This window comes from Aplidium turbinatum, chromosome 2 (assembly GCF_918807975.1).
Source record: "Aplidium turbinatum chromosome 2, kaAplTurb1.1, whole genome shotgun sequence".
NCBI lineage: Eukaryota > Metazoa > Chordata > Ascidiacea > Aplousobranchia > Polyclinidae > Aplidium > Aplidium turbinatum.
Window position 1 is genome coordinate 52,426,779 of NC_137473.1, and position 23,222 is coordinate 52,450,000.

The following is a 23,222-nucleotide window of genomic DNA, read 5'->3' on the forward strand; positions in this document are numbered from 1 at the left end:
GCCAGCAAAAGTACAGACAATTTAAAAAATCAGCTATTTTTACATTCATTCACTAGTCATTTTTTACATTCATTCACGTGGAAGACTTTGAAACTATGTAAAAATGGCTAATAGGCTAGAACATTTGTAAATTAACAAAGGCGGTTTACAGGAACAGTTGCACAACTTGCCCCATTCACACTTTTTTTAAAGAACAAAAAATTTCAAGAAAACTAAGAAATGTACGAAAAAATTTTACCTGCGAAAATACAACTACATCACATGTCTACTGAGTACTGACCCCTACTGCTAAAGTTTGACTAGTTCTACTGTGCACCCGAAAAATCAAAATTTCATTTGCATCCGAATTTTGATCCTAACACCTAAACACCTTATATCGTTGATCAAGCCTAACCTGCCCAAAAAACTGATATATAATTGCGATTCACGTGCTTCAAAGGCATTATAGGTAAAATATAATAATGGCGTTAAAGATTCATTACGCTATTTATTTCCTTTCAAACGGGGACTTGCACAACTTGCCCCGTTGCACAACTTGCCCCGCCTTCCCTTACCATCGTCATCAATCATCACACTCGGTTGAAAAACCGAAGTGCTGTCTTGCGATGTTGTCAATACAAAGAACTGCGTTTGTCATTCCCCACCCACACAGAAAAGACATTCAGTTACCAGTATGAAGTAACTTTTAACCATATCAAAAACCACCACATTATTTCCTTGTAAATAAGCTAATATAAGTTGATGTTGCAAACATGGCTATTCAAAACCAATTTGAGGTCTTTGTTGAACAGCAACTGTAATCAAAGAAACTTTGCCTCAACACGTAACCTTCTTTAAAAATATTTTGTTTCAAACAGCTCCAAGTTGGAAAGCACAAACGATAGTTGTTCTTGATTACATAACGAGGGTTGACAACAACATCTCAGACAGCAAGAGTATACACAAGTTAGTCAGAGAAAACTAGTACCGCTTGTCAAACAATATGTTATGCAATACTAGACCACCATACGATACAACACAAGCAAGCAACATAAAAACACAAATGAAACACAAGGTCTTCGTAGCAAAAAACTAACTCAGCAAAAGAAGTACATGCTGGTAAACACAGCACAGTCACACGAACTTTCAACACCTTTCGCAAACACCTCTCTAAATAAATTTTACCCACAAGCAGAGGTGGGCAGTAGCGCGCTACTTTTTTGGTAAAAGTAGCGGTAGCGGCGCTACTTTTTAGTTGGAGTAGCGGCTGCAGTAGCAACGCTATTTTTTTTTCAAAGTAGCAGTAGCGGGAGAGGCGCTACTTTTTTTCAGTCGCACTCCCGCTACCGCTACTTTTTAATTTAAACTGAAAAAAATGCTCATTTTTTTGGTCAATACTGGCGTTTTTCTGGTCAATACTGGCAAAGTTTCGATGTTTTGGAAATCTCGTTTTCTGGTGTGGAGCTGCGATCCTGCGATCAAGGTATGAAATCGATAATGTTCATTTTAATTTTAATAATAGCCGAAGTAAAGTTGTATATATATATATGGTAGGGTGGTCCAAAAAAAACTTTTTTTGTAAATGTTAATGTCTCACCCTAAAATATTGTTACCATTGATGAGAAAATGATATATGTGAATTTTCATAAAGATTGGTTGATATTTAGGGGTTGCTACCGGGGTTCAAAGTTTTGTCGTTTGCCCCCATTTTAACGTTTCGAGAGGATATGATATGATACGGTACAGTAAAAAATATGGTACAGTGCCATGGCATATTGCAAGAAAAATACAGTTTAATAATTACTCTATATAGTCTGTTTATAAACTCATGTACGTCTGTATTACGAATTATACTAACTGGTCTACATATATATACAAAATGTGCGACTTTGTATACTTGTGTTTAAAGTTCAGAGACTAAATTTGACAATCAATAACAGCTTTAGAAGACAGTAAATAAACTACATGTACAAATGTACATGATGTAAACTAATATACATAGTACATACATAGTTATTACCCTCTAAACCAGGGGTTCTCAACCGTGGCCTTCGGCCCCCCAAGGGGACCACAGAGCGTTCTCAGGGGAGCCACGATAAAAAGCTTCATTAATAAATTATAACATGTATTGATGAATTATAACAGAATTGTGACACAAAAAACACTCATGTAGGTGTTAGTATCGTAAAGCTAGCCAAAAGCATGTTTTTTCATCATATGTTCTATCTCACTGCATGTTGCATCATCTTTTGTGATTGTAACGTAACAATTAAGGATACGCTTGATTTACTAGCGTAGTCTATTACGAAAAAGAAAGCATTAAATCATTTAATCATTCGTTAACTGTTTTTATTGATTTCGTTTCATTGTTCTTTAAACAAATACATTTTTATTTTGCTCAAGGGGGCCATGGTCTTTTAGAGCCACAGTCTGGGGGGCCATGACTCAGAAAAGGTTGAGAACCACTGTCTAAACCCTTGACAGCCTGTTTCACCCTAAAAGGGTAATCATCAGAAAGTCCTCCTTTTAGGTTAAAACAGGCTGTCAAGGGTTTAGAGCAGTGGTTCCCAACCTTTTTGACCTTGTGGCACCCTATCGAAGAGATAAATAGTTTGCGGCATCCTGGCAAAACTGGGTCAATTTTATGAGATTTCTGTATTTCAAGTAACTGTATGAAATAGCACAGAATGAGTTGTACAGTATAGCGCGCATAAATAAATGTATTTATTCAAAATTTAGTGTGAAATTTGGGCTTGACTTCTTGCACAAGTCCCTTAATATCTCGAGGCACATTCGACAAAGCCACCCACATTTCTTCCTCGACTATAAGCAGTCGTTCTCGTTTTTTTAGTTTTAATGTTCGTTTGTACGGAAAATCCACTAATTTGGAGACCCAATTGTAATCGCAAAGCAATTCACAAAATATATTCATATAAGTATAAAGCAGTGCTCCGCAACCGGTGTGCCGCGGGATAACTATCATCAGAACATACTTTTTGAAAAGAAAGGAGTTTTTATGTTTTAAAAATTCTCGCTTTACCACTGCAAGACAACTCAAACTCTAGCTAGACTTCCCACAGTGCATTTATGATTTTTTTGCCTCACATTGAAGTTTTCGCAATGGGAAGGCTGCCCTAGTTTTAAAAAAGGCTGGTTAACGTGGTAGTGCGTTTTTAGAAGTCAGGCTAGGTCATTTTGAATTGTCAGTTAGCAGTGTTTAATGAAAAATTTCGTAATATTGAAAGCACAGCTATTAAGTGTAGTAGCCAACGTTTTGTCAATGGCGAGTCCATAACAAACGAGTAGCCTAATTATTTTGCAAAGAACTTCCAGCCAGGAACGAACGACTGGCCAGGAAATTTTTAGAGTGACCAACGAGTTTTTCATAACCCATGGTATCCATTGGAATAACTGCATCAACGTTTGCACAGATGGTGCTTCAGCAATGGTGGGCGAAGGAAGAAGTTTAGCTGCATGGGTAAAACGTCAAAATCCAGCCATTCAACTTATGTATTGCTGCTTACACAGGGAAGCCTTGATGATCAAACATTTTACAAGGAAGCTGACAGAAACAATGAATGACTGTATCCAAATTGTTAACTTTATTAAAGCAAGAAACAAGCGCAAATATCTCATTAAAAAGATGATTAGTTATTTTTTACATTTTGAAAATGTGTCGGCCGAATTGTGCCGCAAAATTTTAAAGAGTTTTTAAGTGTGCCGTGAGTAAATAAAGGTTGCGGAGCACTGGTATAAAGAATAAATCAATTATAACTTAGCCTTTTCTCGATTAGCTATGTAGGCTATCGTGTTTGTATGCGCAGGTATGGTATCCCCCATGCAAAAGTTTCTATTTTATAGTGGTTCGCAAACAATCGTGCAATTTTATAATCGTGCTGGGTCACACAATCCGATAATCCATCACTGCAATTTGACTTTGTGCGCCGTGAAACGCAAAATAAAATCATGAAACCTGGCAATAATGATGCGTTTCAAACGTTTTTATGGAAAAAACAGCAACGATTCAAAATCTCTTTCACGCTGTTATTCCTGGGCGAGAAAACAAAGGCTTATTGTGGATTAGAGTTAAAATAAATAAATAAATTCCACACTTAACGGGTTAAAGTTAAAATATCTCGCGGCACCCTTGAGCATTGCAATTGGCACCCCGGTTGGGACATTGCCGAGCGTGGAGTGGCGTTGATCACGGAATACAACACATTACACACATGTGACGAAGAACAAAAACAGTATCTTTTGCGTGTCGTCGCCGATCACCGTCAGCGATATCCAGACTGCAGTAGAAAGACCCTCGCGCAATAATTCCTGTATGTAGTTTATTTGTTGTATTCTAAAGCTGTTAATGAATGTCCAATTTAGTCTCTGAATTTTAAACACAAGTATATATACAAAGTCGCAGCGGTGACGCGCTCGCTTTCCAATTATGCAATCCTGGTTTGACTCCCGGCTTATACTGGTTGTTGACAAACACCGCCCACGCCCACCTCTACCCAGGGTATAATATATTGGGTGGGCGTAGTTGCTGAAGTAAAGGCGGCCGAGAGAAAGGAACTGGCCACCCTACTCTCGTTAGTGCCGAAGGCTTAGTATAATGAGAACCTCATCCCTCGATGCTTGTATTCAAGTATGGGACTCACCTTTACCTTATACAAAGTCGCACATTTCGTACATGTACACCAGTTAGTATAATTCGTAATACAGACACATGAGTTTATAAACAGACCATAGAGTAATTATTAAACTGTATTTTTATTGCAATATACAATGGCACTGTACCGTATTTTTTACTGTACCGTATCATATCATATTGTTCCGGCGGGTCAATTGCCCTCTTGATCGGAATTGAAATTGTGATGAAATTTTGTTGACATTGAATTTGCGTTGCTTCTGTGTCTCGCGTGACGTGGCTTGCCTGGCTGCAAAGAGATTTCACAACCGATTATCGCCTTTTGCTGCGTGCCGGGAGCCGTTGTTTCTGGACACAGTTTTGCCTGCCTTTGTGTTGAGTTTCTTTTCATTATCGAAAAAAGCAAGCTAGAGAAATGAATGTGTACCACGGATTTAAGTTGTCGTATTAAAGCCATTGTAAGTTTATACAAAATCAAGTTTTTATCCCAACTCGCTCTCAATAAATCAAAAAACAACATGAAACAATTGCAAGTATGATTGAGGCAGACCGAGGAGGGATTGTAGGTAGGCAGTGAGCACCTACTCTTGTAACCAAAAATAAAAACTTGATTACCTTTCGACAACTGAAGTAAAGAAGTTATAAAGTATCTAAATAACGAAAATTGACAGAATTAAAAGAACAAGAACTAACTTAAAGACTAACAAATTTAAACTTCAATCAAGGAAGACTTCAGAAGGGGTGGTCAGCACTTCCCTGCAACGAAAGGACTTTAATAAACTTTGATTGTGCTTTAAACTGGAACTCTACTGTAGCCTAATTGTGTATATTAATTTGTTTAAATTACTGTATTGTTTGTCAAGAGGCTTGTGTCACCGTAACTCAGCGAGCGGTAAGTCCCTAATTAATGTTGGTTACGCTGTCCAATTACGTTACGTGTGTCGCTATTACTGTGTGTAGGCTATAGTATACAGTAGTGTAAATTCTTTTAAATTGATAAATGGAAGGTGACGGTGTCCATCCGGTGTCTCGTGCGTTTCCCGTTGGCAGTGGGCGCTGCGTCTGGGGGTGGTGCGGCGGAACACCCGGGCGTTGGGCAGGTGTATCCTCAGGGGGTTCATGGCAGCCTTACCCATGCTGATTTCACTGCAGAAGCTGTGCTCAGGGACGTCAGACACAAAAAAAGAGAGGTGCTGCAGGGGGTTGGAGAGTTAAGGAGAGGTCTCCCCATGGTACATGATGAAGCGTTGCTAGAGCGGGCCTTGGTTGATATGGCGGAGTTAGAGGGCAACTTTGGAGAACTGTTAGAACTTGCGAATAAACTAAAGGATAGCACTATGATATCTGAAGCTACAGAACAGGTCAGGTTAGAGATTGAGGAATTGAAACGTACCATAAAACAGAAGCAAATCTCCAAGGTAGATACAAAATTAGGTACAATAAAAGGAAAATCAACCACCAGTGCCTCGAGTAGTCGCTCGCGCCGTTCAAAAAAAGAAGAAGAGATTGAAATCCGGCTCGAAATGGAGAAGTTGCGGTGGGAAAAACAGATGCGGGTGAACAGAGCCAAAGCCGAAGCAGAGGAAGCCGAAGCCAGAGCCGAAATTGAAATGCAGATCAAGGCAGCTGAACTGAGAGCAAGGCAAAGTAAGCTTGAATTGTTTTCACAATGTGGATCGGACCAAGGGTCGGAGCGCGGGCAACGACGGCCTACGGCCAGTAGTCTCGGAGTCACCGACTACATCCCTACAGCGATAGAAAAGGTCCAGAGGTGGGACGCTGACATTGTCAATCCGCCTGGGAGATCCCATGACATTCATGGGGCCGCTAGCATAGATGCCCAACCTAAACAGAGCAAGGCTAAACAGGAGAATTTAATGGAACCGCCACATAGAGAAACTCCCCTAAGAAAGCTCTTTCCAGGGAACGCCCTCACAAACAAGTATAAAACGTGGACTAAAGATAATGTTTTGACAAAACCGCCCGGGGAGACCCATGGGGCCGCTGAAAGAGAACCTCATTATGATTATCAACGTGATTTTTATAGAGAGAAGGTTGTGAAACCGTCACAAACATGCCCCTTAACTGTAAGGAAAGATCTTAAAAGTGAGAGATGTAATATACCACTAGTTAAAGATGATGGCCGTGAAACTAGACATGTTATGACATCCCCGCCAGGGCTTAATGCAAACAGAGGCGCTGAGGATCAACAAAACTGGTTCTATAAATATCATAATTGTCGCACTTTCTATGACAGGGCCGCATTGATCAACTATGACGGCAACAACATGCCATTTATATTTTTTAAAAACCGTATCGAATCACTAATGGAGAGTTGCCCATTTGAGGAAAATCGGCTGACTTTGCTACAGGCAGCCTGCGTACGTAGCGCCGCGCAAACCATTTCAAACTTAACATCGGATACTTCTGGTTGGAGCGAAAAGGAAAGGATCGATATGTCGCTGGATCGCTTGTCGCAGCGCTTTGGCGTTAGAGGCGGATTTCTCGCGGAGCCGGAGATTCGGCGGATACGGCATGGCAATAAATTATCTGGGATGTCATCATCCTCAATAAAGGAATTCAAAGACGAGCTGGCTCAGTGTACCCTCTTCGCTAGAGCGTATAACCAGCGTCATCAGCTAGAAGGACGTTTTGTACTAGACTTGGCAGGTCGATTACCTGGATATGCGAAGAAAGACTTTTTGTACTATCTGAAAGAGCAATATGGTAGCACCGAGGAACCAAGCTTCCAAAGCCTAATGGATTTCGTAAATTGCGAAGAGACGTGTCGCTCTACGGACTTCGCCATACGCTTAATGGAGGAAGTCGTTGCTAGAAAAGATACAAAACGGTCGGCAAGTGATAATCACATTATGCGTATTCGTCAAACCTCAGCACAGCCTGTCAGAAATGTCACCCAAGGTAGCAGTCGCGGGTCTGGCTTTAGTTCTGGGAGCCGAGAAGACACGTTTGGTAGCCGCTCTTTTGAGGGTACGAGGAAGGACATACTTTGTATCTATTGTGAGAGTAGGAATAAGCAAGAGCGTCACAGACTACCCAATTGTCCCGAGTTCCTAAACTTGACGCCGTCGCGACGCCGGGATGTTATCGCCACGACTGGTCGTTGTCTAAACTGCCTACGTCTAGGACACCAAGCAAAAAACTGCACCCAATCGTGTAATTGTAGGCGCTGCGGCGAAGATTTCCGATTTAAGCACTATTATCTACTGCACGACGCTTATGTGAGTCCTCAAGGAACATCGGGCAATGGCAATGGTCTTAGAACGGCACCTGCCGTCACTAATCGTAGTGTAAGCATCGCTCATAAGAGGGCAGTGTTTAATCGTGTCACGGCTGTGCGGGTCATAAACCCATCTAATGGAGAGACCACTCTGGTTTACTGTCAACACGACCCAGGCTCGCAGCTCACATTTGTTTCAAACCGATTGGTTAAAGAATTGTATCTAAAAGCCGCGGATAATGTCTCTTTCCGCATGGACACTCTAGCAGGCAAACAAGAAATACACTCTGATCTGGTTAAATTTAATATCCAATCCTTAGTTACTGACGAACTGTATGGTGATGTGGAAGCAGTGGTAAACGCACCTTGGAGTGACCATGTCGAAACATTGCCGCAGCATCAAGACTTAAATAGGTTTTCACATTTCGATAATGTTGAATTGATTTCGTTACCTAACAAAATGTCGGTCGATATTCTAATCGGGAATGACCATGCTTACTTGATGCGAGTATTAGAAGAACGGGTTGGCATGACTCGGGAAGAGCCCCATGCTATTTTAACCCCACTGGGCTGGCTGGCTAGTGGAGGTCGAGGTTCTATGATCTCTGGTGATTCTAAAGTACGTCGTGTTGCCATTAATGGTAACGTCGCTGAGGAGTCACTTAGTCTTGACAGTTTTGATGCGCAGGAGATTGAAATCAGTCGCTTAAAACATGTAATAAAGGATTTAACCCTAACAGATGAAACGATAGAACTGTCCCGCAATGATGTCATAGCACAAAAATTGGTTGAGACGCAAATGAAAGTTGAAGATGGGAGATTTGAAATGCCCGTACCGTTAAAAACCGACTTTGAATTACCGGATAACCACTCTTTGGCTCTTGACCGTGTTCTGAGCTTACGACGAAAGGCTTTAAAGCAATCTGATGTTCGAATATTCTTAGTAGACACGATGACTGAAATGCAGTCCAGTGAGTACATTGAGCCGGTAAAAGACGACGACTCATCGGCATGTGTGTGGTACTTACCATATTTTGTGACATCCCAAGCAAAAAAGCGAGTGGTATATGACAGCAAATCTGAGTTTAAGGGTAGGTGTGTTAATGATGTGAATTTGTCGGGCCCAGACATATTAAACCCTTTAACACAAGTTCTGGCTCGCTTTAGATTGGGAAAGTTTGGCCTAATGGCAGACCTAACCAAGTGCTTCTTCCAGATTCAATTACCAATGGAACAACGCGACTTGTTCCGTTTGCTATGGTTTGAGAATAATGATATCGAAAAGGGCAAAGTAATTCCGTTTAGATTCTGTGTACACCCTTGGGGAATTAAAAGCAGTCCATACATCGCCTGCTTAGCTATTCAAAAAATGATTGAACAAAACCCCACTGGAGCCAGTGACCTGACCCTGAGTACCATTCGAAAAAATATGTATATGGACGATCTGATATTCTCTGGAAATAGCCTTGATGAGGTCACTGAGATTGCAAAAGAAGCCATTGACTTGTTCGATAGCCGAGGCTTTAGTTTGGTGAAATGGAGTGCCAACAAAAGGGCGTTGGATGTTTTGTCCAACTTCAAAAAGGAGATGTTAGCTTCTTCCTTTCGCGATATCGACCTCAAAAAAGACGACACAGACTTACCAGTAGCAAAAACTCTAGGTTGTGTGTGGCAAACCGAGTCAGATTCATTCTTCATTAAGTGCTCTCTCCGACCCTTAGAGAAGTACACACGTCGCTCAATGTTAAGCCAACTTGGCCAAAACTTCGATCCACTAGGGTTCGGCGCCCCATTCTTCCTAAAAGCTAGGTTGATTCTGCAGCGTTTAGCTATTGAAGGTCTTGATTGGGACACCGAAGTGCCACCCGACTACATAAAAGAATGGAAGTCGTGGCTTCATTCTTTAGATTTGCTGAAAGAATTTTCTATACCTAGATGGTATTTTGTAAACACCGAGCCGTGTTGCGCAGATGATATCGTATATCAGTTACATGGATTCAGTGATGCTTCCAATCACTCCTTGGCTTCCGTGGTGTATATACGTAGGCTGTGTAAGGGAGTCCCTTGTGTATCCTTCGTTTTTGGCAAAAGTAGGGTTGTCCTCAAGCACCAAAGTGCATGGCCGATTGCCAGAAAGGAGCTTGTAGCCGCGCTTAATACTACGGAGCTGTTAAACCAAGCAGCTAACGCACTACACCTGCCTGATCTTAGAAAACATTTCTGGTGTGACTCGAATACTGTCCTTCAGTGGATCAGAAACCCTGATTTACGATTATGCAAGTTTGTTACTCGTAGGTTAAATCGTATTTTACTCTTGTCAGAGGTGAGCGAATGGCATTACTGTCCGACACATCTCAACTCTGCAGACGTTGGAACCAGACCGAACGCCATCACCAAAACAGGTTCCAGAGAGATGTGGTTGAGCGGTCCATCTTTTCTCATGCAGGAAGGCGAGGTCCCAACGGTGAATGGAGCAGATGCTGCTATTCGTAAAATGGAACTGTCACCGGAGATGACGGTAAGAGAAAATGCAACTGGCTCCATTAGCAAGATGATCGAAACCGCACCTACGTTGTACGTGTTGAAAAAGAGAGCCGCCTATCTTGTAGCTTTCACGGAGTTCATTGTATCCAAATGCAAGAAACATGGGTATGTAAAACCAAAGTTAAATGCATCTTATCTAGAGGACGCTTTAAATAGGGTTGTTTCCTACGTACAGAAAGTAGTGTATAGAGATTTGTTAAGTTGTGACGGTCTGCCAGAGTCGATCGATGTGGTAACAAAACGTCTTGCTTCGAGCGAAGCTGGCGCTGATAAACAGTGTCTGAAGGAGTTGCGCTCGCTAAAAAAGTATCGTCCTTGTGTGGACACACGAGGGAGACTTCGTATTGAAGGTCGTTTGAGTAAGTCTCCCGAAATAACGGTCGATGCGAAGCATCCTCTTATTTTGCCTTCGAGGCACGCATTGACACGGCTAGTTGTCCTTGACTCTCATTGTGATAGCTATCACTGTGGTGTGCAACAGACACTGTTATCTACTCGCCAACGTTTTTGGATTGCAAATGGTAATTCCTCGGTGAAACATTAGTTGCATGACTGCGCTCCATGTGCCTTAGAGAAAGCAAAGCCGATCAGGCAGCTTATGTCGGATTTACCATTACCACGAACCACGGCCTATAACAAACCCTTCTTCAACAGTGGCGTAGATTATTTTGGTCCAATGACGTTTGTGGAGGGAAGAAGCCAAAAGAAAGCATGGGGATTGTTATTTACCTGCCTTGCGAGTAGAGCAATCCATGTGGAACTTGTGACGTCACTATCTTACAGTGAATTTGTTTTAGCATTTACCAGATTTGTAGACTTGCGTGGATCTATACGTAACATGTACTCAGATAACGGGACCACATTTCAAGCAGCATCTAAAAGACTACCAGAAATTCTGGAGTCTTTTGAAATTCAAACTTCTTTGCGAAAAAAGGGAATTAACTGGGAGTTCATTCCTCCGTATGCCCCGGCCCAGGGAGGGGCCTGGGAAGCAATGGTCAAGCAATTCAAAATTGCCTTTTCCCACGTTATTGGGAACTCATCACGGAAACCCAACTTTGTTGAACTTCTTACATTTACGGGTAGTGCCACAAGAATAGTTAACGAAAGACCTTTAGTTCCTGTCTGTGATGACCCTAAGGATTCTACTGTTATCACCCCAGCCGCACTCCTTAACCCCTTCTTGAGCCCATTTTCATCAGTAGGAAATCCTCATGACCGAGATGAGTTACGGAGAGACTATAGGTATAACCTGGCTCTATCTCACAGTTTCTGGGAGAAATGGATCTCTTTCTATTTACCTTCCCTGCAGGGTAGAAAAAAGTGGGCCAGTTTGGTGGAAAACCTACAGCCTGGCCAATTAGTGGTGGTTGGTTCTCCAGAAGATATAACTAAGAGAGGGAGGTACCGTCTGGGGAGAGTCCATGAGATCATTCCCCAAATTAGGAAAGGAAAACCGATTGTCCGGCGCGTCAGGGTGGCAGTCTCAGTGGTGGATGAGGCATCGGGTGAGGTCAAAGTGGATCTGGTCCTAAGGGATATATCGTGCGTTGCTCCTGTGGGGGGTGCTTGACTGCGTTCTGGACCCGGCCCCGCCCTGGTCTGTTGTTAGCGGGTGTCGTGGAGACATCTGTACCACCCTTGCCTTTCATTTAAATTTGAAGTGTATTGTAGATATGTAACGCGCAAATCTGTTTTTAACCTGCGTATCTCTATGTGTCATCCGCAGGGCCCCAATATGCGTAACTCAACAACATGTCCTAGTAACGTATGCTCTACAGCGCTCTCAGTGATCGGCCTCATTATAAGTAGCTAGTTAGTTACTGTGTAATAAATTTGATTTGTTTGCTACTGTGTGTGTCTCATGAAACTAACGTAGATATTAATCGTTAATTGTGTAAGTATTCGCCAGGCCATTGTGGCCAGGGTATCCCAGTGCCTTGCACTGCTAAAAAAGGATAGTCACCGTTTCTGTGTAGCTTGATGTACATACTTTCTGTGTATTGCATTTCGGGAATTGACCCTTCTACTTCAACTTTTGTTTGTAATTATGTGCCATAATTAGGGGCCGCAATGTTCCGGCGGGCCAATTGCCCTCTTGATCGGAATTGAAATTGTGATGAAATTTTGTTGACATTGAATTTGCGTTGCTTCTGTGTCTCGCGTGACGTGGCTTGCCTGGCTGCAAAGAGATTTCACAACCGATTATCGCCTTTTGCTGCGTGCCGGGAGCCGTTGTTTCTGGACACAGTTTTGCCTGCCTTTGTGTTGAGTTTCTTTTCATTATCGAAAAAAGCAAGCTAGAGAAATGAATGTGTACCACGGATTTAAGTTGTCGTATTAAAGCCATTGTAAGTTTATACAAAATCAAGTTTTTATCCCAACTCGCTCTCAATAAATCAAAAAACAACATGAAACAATTGCAAGTATGATTGAGGCAGACCGAGGAGGGATTGTAGGTAGGCAGTGAGCACCTACTCTTGTAACCACATATCCTCTCGAAACGTTAAAATGGGGGCAAACGACAATACTTTGAACCCCGGTAGCAACCCCTAAATATCAACCAATCTTTATGAAAATTCACATATATCATTTTCTCATCAATGGTAACAATATTTTAGGGTGAGACATTAACATTTACAAAAAAAGTTTTTTTTGGACCACCCTAATATATGGTTTATAGAATATAGACTGCATTCAGTGAGCATTGCCTCATCAGTCATCACCTATGCTAAGATGTCCAAAAATAAGGTTTTATCATATTGTTTAAAGTAAAACTGTTGACAAATGGTTAGCTAAGATATTTGTTGCTGATAAAATTTTCTTACACAATGGTTTTTGTTAAAAGAAATCATAACAAGGCAATTTTGATGCCAATTCAGTTGTCATCAGCCAGATTCAGCCATTCAATTTTCATCAGCCCTGCTTACAACTTAAAAGTTACAACATAGTTTATCTTATTTCTAAAGAGCTCATTTATTTCTAGCTGACGTCAACTTTTTCGGCGAATATCTCCGTGTGATGAAGCCTATCTGTCAGGCTTTAGAGTTTAGACATTCTCCAGGGCGAGTCCAAGGCGTATTACGGAGTCTTGCTTCCAACCATTACAATTTGCGTGAAGAAGTTGACCGATATCAGTGATCTTGTGACCTGTGAGGAGTTGAGAGTGAAAGTCCTTGAAGGGGTGAAGAAACGATTCAACAAGTGCTTCAACGACATGAAATGCGTGAAAGCATCGTGTCTTCATCCCTCCTTCAAGACGTCGTGGCTACAATTTCTGCACTACGTTTCCACGGATGATGCTGACGCACTGCGAGAAAAAGTCAAGACAGATGTAATTCGACTGTTGTGGGAGATATCAAGCCAGGTTGATACCGAGAAGAGTGACACCAACACCAGTCACGACTCCGAGGATGAACTTTTTGGTGTGTTGGCGCCATCCCGTGAAACGTCGGTGCAAAAGGAAACAGCAATTGTGGACGCCTTTTTTCGGACAGGAGCAAGTCCTTGAGCTTTTCGAATACCGAGTTAAAACATCTGTTCATTACATACAACACCCCCATTCCTTTCAGTGCTGCGGTAGAGAGACTTTTCTCTGTTGGAAAAGATGTGCTTAAGCCAAAGTGGGCAGGACTTAGTGACTCTTATTTTGAAATGGTCGTGTTTTTGAAAGATGCGTAACAATAAATTTCCCTTAGAATGTGTTTTCTATAACGACGTTAAAATGACAGTGTAAACGAATGATAACATACGTTTTCAAGGTCATTTTTGCGTCACTATAAGGACTTGAAGAGTGTTTCCTAGTGTCATTTTAGACAAAAGTAGCGGTAGCGCGCGCTACTTTGGTCCGAGTAGCGGTAGCGCGCTACTTTAAAAGTAGCGGGTGCCCACCTCTGCCCACAAGCCACAAAAAACAACAACTTGTCTGCAAGACATAAACTTAAGTTGAAACCCATGTGAGAGCGACAACGTTCCACAAGAGTGCAAGCTAATAGCGTTTCAGACACAAGACGTTTTGTGAAAACAGCAATTTCCACGGACAAACCTGTTGCTGTTGGCTTTCAATAAACTGTCGCGAAGTGGATTGCCCATCCATCTGCGTTTGATCTAATACTTTCAGCACACTTTGGGAAGGGGTCACATATGCAACTCCACAATCTGAGTAAAATGAATAAATGGTGAAGATTGAAACAGTAAAATTACACTGAATCTATTTCAAAGAATTTACAAATGCTACCGGTGATATGAAAACAATTCTGAAAATGTTATTAGCCTGAGGTCACAAAATGACACATTCGATTAAAAAAATGTATGACAAACTAGCTGATGAGCAAATTGTGTGAATACCTTTGCAAATGTACTTCTGAATGGCTTCCAGTCCCTCTGTGGCGATCACTGAAAGAATATGAATAGATCACTGCCATGCTTTCAATATACTGTAATTATATCTATAATCGTCACTTCTCACATGAGTGTGATTTGATCAGATATTGTGCAAGAAATGTACACTAACAGCATGAAACTTCCTAAACTCTAAGCAATACAATGACAGACGAGGGTCTGCTACTATTCGGCTAGTTCCCTATTCGGCTACAGTCCGATTCGGCTAGTCCCCTATTCGGCTACAGTTTTTTTCGGCTAGTTCCCTATTTGGCAATTTTTTGAAAATCCAACGATAATTAATTTAATGACGCTTTCTGTTTATATAAAGAATTTTGTATTTTATTCCACAATATTGTTTCTTTTGCATTCCGACAAAGAAAAATAAATTGAAATGAAATTTAGCGAAAAATGTTTGAACTATTAAATTGAAATGTTTGCTCACATAAAATCGACAGACATGTATCCTATGTCATCGTCTGTATGCAAACTTAGGATATATTAGAATCCTTAACTATTACAAAATTCTAAACCCAACGAGTCAACGACGCCTTCTGTTTATTTAGAGAATGTAGTATTTTATTCCACAATATCGTTTTTTTTATAGTTGAAATTATCGAAGCTTTAGATGAGTGGGGTTTAGACCTAAGCACTGAGATCTTAAATCATATTTATGACACCGGAAACATCCCCAGTGATATGGTACGTTCTATATTCATAATAACTTTACCAAAGAAAACCGGAGCAACAGAATGCTCACTCCACAGAACAATTAGCCTTGTGAATCACCTAACAAAGATCTTACTCCGAATCATGATGATGAGATTGAGACCAAAACTGAAATCGGAAATTTCAACAGCACAGAACTTTTGGAGTTGTTCCAGACAAGGGACCAGAAATGGAATTTTTACATTAAAAATGATAACAGAGATGTGTTCGATCTCCAGACCTTTTCAACGTTTACAGTGAAATGATTTTGAGAGACATCGAACATATGAATGGAGTAAAGGTTGGAGGACAAAATGTAACAAACTTGAGATACGCTGATGAATGATGAATTGATACAGTCTTGATAGCAGAATCTGCAAACGATCTACAGGACATATTAAATTCTGCTGTCAATAATAGTACACCAATGGGTTTAGAGTTAAATTCAAGAACAATTTTATCTGAGCAAACATTTTAATTTAATAGTTCAAATATAAATTTAACTCGCTCGCTAAGTAATAAACAGAAGGCGTCGTTGGATTTAGAATTTTGTAATAGTTTGCATACAGACGGTGACGTAGGATACATGTCGATTTTATGTGAGCAATCATTTCAATTGTCAATTTGCTAGTCAGACTAGCCGAATTGGACTGTAGCCGAATAGGGAACTAGCCGAATCGGGCCATTCCGGACAGACGATGATGGAAACCAACTTGTTGAAGTGATGATAAGACGTTGCAAAAGCTTAAAGGTAACAATTCAAATCTGTAGAATTTGTTATTTGATGTTTAAAATGACAATCCTCATATGCGGATGGCTTACAAAATGAAACAAGAAACAACTCATCATCATCATCGGCCATGCCTGAATAAGGCGTCGGCTACCGTGAGTCTCCACAACGATCGATTGTCCATACTTCTAATTAGGTTTTCAAAATTTTGGTTTGTCCATGTTGAAAGATTTTTGAAGATTTCCAAACGTGGACGTCCCCGGTGGCTCTGACCAGGAAATCGCCCCATCATTGCCGAGTGTTCAATTCCGCGTTTGCGGTAGACATGCCCAATAAATGTCATTTGCCTTTTTTTTGATAGTTGTGATGAGGACACCAGGGGTGCACCCAGAGCGTCTCCACACTTCTTCGTTAGTGATTTTATCCATCCAGTTAATTCCCATCATTCTACGAATGAACCAAATTTCAGCACTGTTGATCTTCTTCTCTATCTTCGGGCATACAGTCCAGGATTCACAGCCATATATAGCAGAACTGACCAAATGTACACATGTAAAATTCTTATTCTAGTGTTCAGAGAGATTGAATTAGATTTCAGTATTTTGTCCATTTTGATGAAAGCTTGTTTGGATTGTGCAATTCTTGCCTTTACGTCGCTCCAGCATCGACCATTCGAAGTGACCATAGAACCCAGATAGTTGAAACTATTTACTTGTGAGACTGTTGTATTTTGATAGTGCATACTGGAATTATTTCTTTTGATGAGATGGTCATGCAGAAGGTTTTTGTTGCATTCAAATTAAGTCCAAGGTTCTCACTTTGCTTAATGACTATGTTGAGTAAATTTTGTAAACTGAAGAAACAACTATGTACAAATATTTATGACATAAGCATTTAAAACACTGTATATACAGTTACAACACTGGAGAATTGAAGATATGATGTATTTACGTTTCAGAGCAATGTTGGGACAACCTGGCACATCATGACCAAGTAACTAATGCAGTGATTTTCAACCGATATTCCACAAAAAAGTCTTCTTTTTCAAGCTAGCGATGTCAATTTATCAATCTGTATTACTGAATACTAACATTAAATCTATTTAAAAAGTTCTTTTACATTCCACAAGAATTTTTTCAACAGAAAAAGAATTTGAAGACAAAAAGGTAGAAAAACAATGCAATAAAAGATAAGCTGCACTTTAAAAATTTTACAGAAACAGAAATGTTTTCATTGCTTGAAGTGGCAGTACTTTGCGCCTTCCTCTCTTCTTTCTAGGTGCTTACTACATGTAAATCACCACATTTAGGTTGACTTCATTTTAACATGCTCCTAACGAGAGTGAAGCAAAATATACCGAAATTTCGAACAACCAAAACTCTTCACCGCAATCAAATTCTGTAATAGCCTACACTACAAATTAACGTTTCAAATAATTTTTGTCAGAAATAAATGATGCATACTTGGAGGTGGGTATTCCATGCAGTGTGGTTTGGCCAACACCAGAGTTTCCAATGTCCGAATATAACACAAGGTTTTAGGAAGATAATAAACCTTATTTGTTCCGCTGATATCTAAAGTTCTCAAACTACTCATCTCACGAATAGTTCCTGGTATACATGTTAACAAATTGTCTGAAATTTAAAGGAAGAATATTTAATAGGCTATTAATGTTAAAATGTTTAACAAAAAAAGAAAAGAAAAAGTTTAATTTATCTGCTAGCTAATTGTAATTGAATGGTAAAATAAAAGAATCCTGTACATTAAATTTCCAAAAAACATTATGAGCAAATTCAAGGATCGCCATGTTATCTTATATGGATATTGGATATGGATATGTACAAATGTAGCCTACAATGTACAATTGTACATATAGTATATGTACCATATACCAATAGGTAAGACATATGCCATACATACACAGGGTTCGACCTTAACTTTTTTTTTCCACTGGCCAATCGGACCAGTGGCTAACCATTTACACTGGTCCGCACAAGATCGCACTAGTCCGTCCCGTTTACTGATAAAAACAAGATTGTCGTGGGAAGCACGAGGCCAACCCAGGGAAAACCACCTTAAAACGACAATAATGAATGGTGGCAATAACATGGAAATATACAATGGCAATAACAGTAACAAAAGTTTATTTAGGCAAGACATTCAATCTACGTTGAGTCTTCAAATCTACTTGGGGCTCTTCTTCAATTTCTGAATCCGATGATGGGTCATAATCGGAATCTGATGACGGGACGATCACGGGGTCATAATTGGAATCCGATGTGTGTTTGTTTGGCCTTGCATTAAGTTAATTTGATGTCTCATCACTCACATGCTCTCTAGCACAATCTTAACATTTTTATCCATCAAATCTCTTGAGTACTGTACTAGGTTACCGGAGCTCACGTGTTGTTGCAATTACCCTTTTTCTTACGATTTAACACCGTCACGTGATGTTGCGATTGTTTTTTTCTTACGATTTAACACCTGATGTTGCGATTGCATTTTTCTTACGGTTTAACATGCACGGATCACGTGTTTTGTTGTTTGAAGAGAAGCGCAAACGAGAACCATGCACTCTAAACGATCAAACGACATAATACGATGATAGTTTCGCACTGGACAGTCGGACCAGTGCGAAACGATTCGTACTGGTCCGTGGGGAACTTGCACTAGACATTGGATAGAGGACCAGTGCTAAGATCGAACCCTGCATACAGTAGGCTATATGTCATGAAACTGTACAAAATCGTTAAATATGTATAATATATAGTTATATACTGTTGCAAACTTGAAACGTTTGCAGTTTAAATACAGTGTTTTACACAGTTAACTAAAATACCTCTAAGTAAGAAAGTTTGAAGACGATGTAACTTTCCAATGGAATTAGGTAACTCTGTAAGTTTGTTGTTTCCAATATTCAGCACCTAATCAGATATGTTTGTGTTAATCATGAGCAGTGGGCATTACAAAATAGTATATCGCTTCGCAGATGCACACAATCCAGTTTTACTTAACAAGAATTTCAATAGAAGGCATATATAATACAGAATGAGCAAACAGACAAGAGACAACAGCTCCGGATTTATGCTGAAATTGTGGATAAACCCATTATACTGTATAATACATAGAATATTCTGCAAACATATATTATAAGCTAGCACAACCTTGCTTAATGCTCAAACTGATTTATTTTGAAAGCCAGCATTCCTTAATCAGTTCTTGATTTGTAGGTGACATATTTGCAAATGACAGTTCAGTGAACATGCTGGTTAGTGGTAAAGGAGGAAGGGTAACAACAATAATCAGTTTATTTTGCAGTTTGCACCCATGGTAATTCCATATGTTGCGACAGGCAGCTGGAAGCAGTAAAGGTACGTATAGACAAAAGAACAACCCCATTTATTTTGGCATACCGGTACTATTAAGTGTATTGCTAATACACAGTCACATGTTTTGGAGCGCAAACCAATTTTTTTTCAAGTGTCATGGAGGCACTCTCACCACTTGGCCATGCAGTAGACAATGTAATGATAGACGTATTGAATGGTTGTTACAATACAAAGATAATTTACAACAATCAGTTTAGTGAAGAAATTAAAAGCAAGTCTTTTTTCAATCAACAGTTTCATATATTTAAAGTGCTGAAAATTTGTATCAACAAAATATCACAACCTGTAAATTGGATAATAATCCTAAATCTTCTGGCAATGTAGAAATCAGATTGTCATGTAAATCCAGAACCTTGAAAACATCAAAACAAAAATAAAGCATGATGTTGGACATAAAGTCTGGTAGTGGATGTCACTTCTATAGCTCTTGATTCTTGAAGAAGCTTTTTTTGCAAGTTTTACAGAACGATTTGTACTTGTAGCCTTTTTTCATGTGTTTTATCATATTTTGGGGTACGGTATTTGGAGTAATAATAATTCATTACTTTATGCATACAAATCTAGGCTAGTGAGATTATGGTAACAAACAAAACCATAAAACTACACATAATCAGATTTTTGTCATTTGAACCTGTGGTGTCAAGAATCTATTTTGGGTGCAACCTAGTTCGTACCCTGAACAGTTCGTACCCTCAGTTCGTACCCTGAAAAGATCGAGAAAAAAGATTAAAAAAGCCAAAGTCGCTGATTGCAGTTTAATAGCACAAAGCCGAACTCGCTGATCGGAGTTTCCGCAAACAAACTCGATGGTTAGGGTTAGCGGAAACTGAGGAAAAATAAAACTGCGGAAAAATATTTGCGGAAACTGCAATCAGTGAGGGTTAGAGCATAGTTTACACTATGGTTAGAGTTAGGGTAAAGGTTAGCGGAAACTGCGGTCAGCGAGGGTTAGAGCATAGATTACTCTATGGTTAGGGTAAGGGTTAGCGGAAACTGCGGTTAGCGGAAACTAGGGAAAAATGTTTGCGGAAACTGTGATCAGCAAAGGTTAGGGTTAGAGCATAGATTAGTCTATGGTTATGGTGAGGGTTAGCAGAAACTGCGGTTAGCGGAAACTAGGGAAAAATGTTTGCGGAAACTGCGATGAGCGACTTCGGCTTGGTGCTATCTTTCCCTCGATCTTTTCAGGAGAAAAATTTTAAAATGTTTGCGGAAACTGCGATCAGCGACTTCCGCTTTTTTAAATTTTATCTCTCAATTATTTCAGGGTACGAACTGAGGGTACGAACTGTTCAGGGTACGAACTAGGTTGCATCCATCTATATTTTTGCCACTACTAGGATGCGGATACAACTGTAAGCTATGTAGGCTATCTGTTAATGATATATATCTTACCCTTAAAGTGGCTAAATCTGACAGGCTTCCTCCTTTTAAAGTTTTTAACTTGTTAGAATAAAGAAGTAGACTTTCTGACAAGAAAACACGACATTGTACAAAAAGGGCTGATGGAACAGCATTTAGCTCACAGCTACTTAAATCAAAAACTTTGTCCGGATTCTGCTTTGCAATCACCATTAGATGTTCAAACCGCCGTTTTGCCTCTTTGCTCTGTTTTTTAGTTTTAAACATTTTTGACATTTTGTACCGCAAGTCAAATATTGCTGAAAAAGTAAAAATACATTAACACACTGTGTTCTCATATTATTCTGCATCCAACACTGACATAGGCAAGATAGAGTACTGGTACCGTAAGTAGGCTATAAGACAATTTCAAAATAGTCATCTCATAGGTAGCCTAGTAGCCTATCATGTTAGTGAAAATGATTGTTGAAAATTTTTGATTGGACGTTTTATAGTCCAGTGTTCAAAGAACAATTGCTCACCCAAAATTGGCATACTGCAGTCTTATCGCATTGCTTACTTTTTATTTCATTTTATCGCATTTCATTTTAATGCTTTGCCCAGGACTAAAAAAAATTTCCAAAATACAGGTTTTTGTTTTCAACAGCTTTTAACTTTGCTCAAATTAGGGCAGAATTCCTTATCTGGCAACGCAATTGAGTCCATTACACTTGGCTATGTACTGTATGTAGTGTAAATATAGCCTCAGACCACATAAAACCTGCCACAGCCATTAATCTGGAAGATCTGATAGTCTGTGCTGCACTAATTGAACATTCTGCCCTAACCTGTTCAGAGTTGACAGAAAATTTGATGGTGAAAGAAAGAAAGATACTTTCATTTCGTTTGTTGTAAGAATCACATGACCATTTAAATTAAAAAGTAAAGAGGATTTTTGTTTAATCAAAGGCACACATAAACAAACTACTCTCTTCGTATGATGACGTCATGTTAGACCGCCTGACTTGATGCGGTTGAGTGGCTCTGGTTTGAGCAACACAACGAAAACATGTATGACGCACAAGATGTCTATGATGACGCAAAACTGCAATAAGCATGGTTATTGGGTACTACTGAGTAGGCCTACTGAACTACAGCAGGGAATTGGCAATTGCCAAGGGATAAAGTAACATGCCCGAAGGCAAGTTATCATCATGACGTAGTTTAGCCTAATCATGCCAAAAATCTAAGTTGGTTTTTCAATAGATAGCTCAATTGGTTAGCGCGTCACTTCTGGAACGAAGAAGCTTCAAGATCAAGCGGCGCTGGTTCGACTCTCGGGGTGTGCGCTTGAGCAACGCACGTTAAGGACTGCTCTCCATTCAGCGGCATCTAATGGATGGAATAGTTCCCCGGCAACAAGACTTCAACAATCGGAAACTTCACTCTGTCAATCTCGGTGACCGGGCCTGCGTCAGTGATTCAAAGCCTCTACAAGTATGCGAAACTGCCAGGATTAAGCTCTTCAAGAAGCTTTCCCAGTCCGAGGATAAAGATTCAATCAATCAATCAATCTTTATCCTCGGACTGAAAAAGTCTTGATAGGTTATTCCTGGTGGTTTCGCATACTTTTCGAGGCTTTTGACGAAGGACCGGTTACCGAGATTACCAAAGTGAAGTTTCCGAGTAAAGATTGACAGAGTTGATGGGCCTGTTCCAGGGGCTCTATCCACTTTTATAATTCGGGAGGGGGGTGATTTATAGACAGTGGGCTAAGATCATCTTAATCATTCCAAACCACTTTAATAAGTGGGGGTGATCACCCCCTCACCCCCCCTTGGATACAGCCCATGGCCTGTGCATAGCTAGCCGAGGTTGAAATTACATCTGAGCACCTGATCAGCAGCGGATCTAGATGGGAGGCACTTGGTTATGTGCCCGCTATTCGTGTTTTGAAACGGTTTTGGCCTTGTTTTAAAATGATTTGGCCCGTGGTAAGATTGCAGTTCAATTTGTTTTTCTTTCTGACCATCACAACGAAAAAACAATATAGGCTATGACAAACATAGCAGAGATCCAGAAAAAGGTAGAAGCGACAAAACGCGGACGTTATAGGAGAGCCACTGTAGGCTATAAGCTTATAGTGACTCTGGTTATAGCGTGCATGATACCAAAGCAGGATAATCAGTTTAAAATATGGCACGGTCGCAACACCTATTTTTTTTCAGGGTTTTCTTTGCCTACCTTTATTAGGGACTTAAA

General features: G+C 40.2%; 1 protein-coding gene across 2 annotated transcripts in view; it reads right to left on the reverse strand.

Annotated features, from left to right (window-relative positions):
• The window catches only part of LOC145764703 (E3 ubiquitin-protein ligase LRSAM1-like), a 33,155-nt gene extending 11,880 nt beyond the window's left edge, over positions 1–21,275 (reverse strand). For both annotated transcript variants that reach the window (XM_082576356.1, XM_082576355.1), the window contains exons 1-6: positions 21,015–21,275; positions 19,903–19,971; positions 19,070–19,154; positions 17,694–17,864; positions 14,760–14,807; positions 14,458–14,570 (exon numbers count right to left, since the gene is read on the reverse strand). In XM_082576356.1, the coding sequence (XP_082432482.1) occupies positions 14,458–14,570; positions 14,760–14,807; positions 17,694–17,864; positions 19,070–19,154; positions 19,903–19,971; positions 21,015–21,257 (729 nt within the window). In that variant the 5' untranslated portion in view covers positions 21,258–21,275. The remainder of the gene's footprint in view (positions 1–14,457; positions 14,571–14,759; positions 14,808–17,693; positions 17,865–19,069; positions 19,155–19,902; positions 19,972–21,014) is intronic.
• Between the last annotated feature and the right edge of the window lie 1,947 nt (positions 21,276–23,222).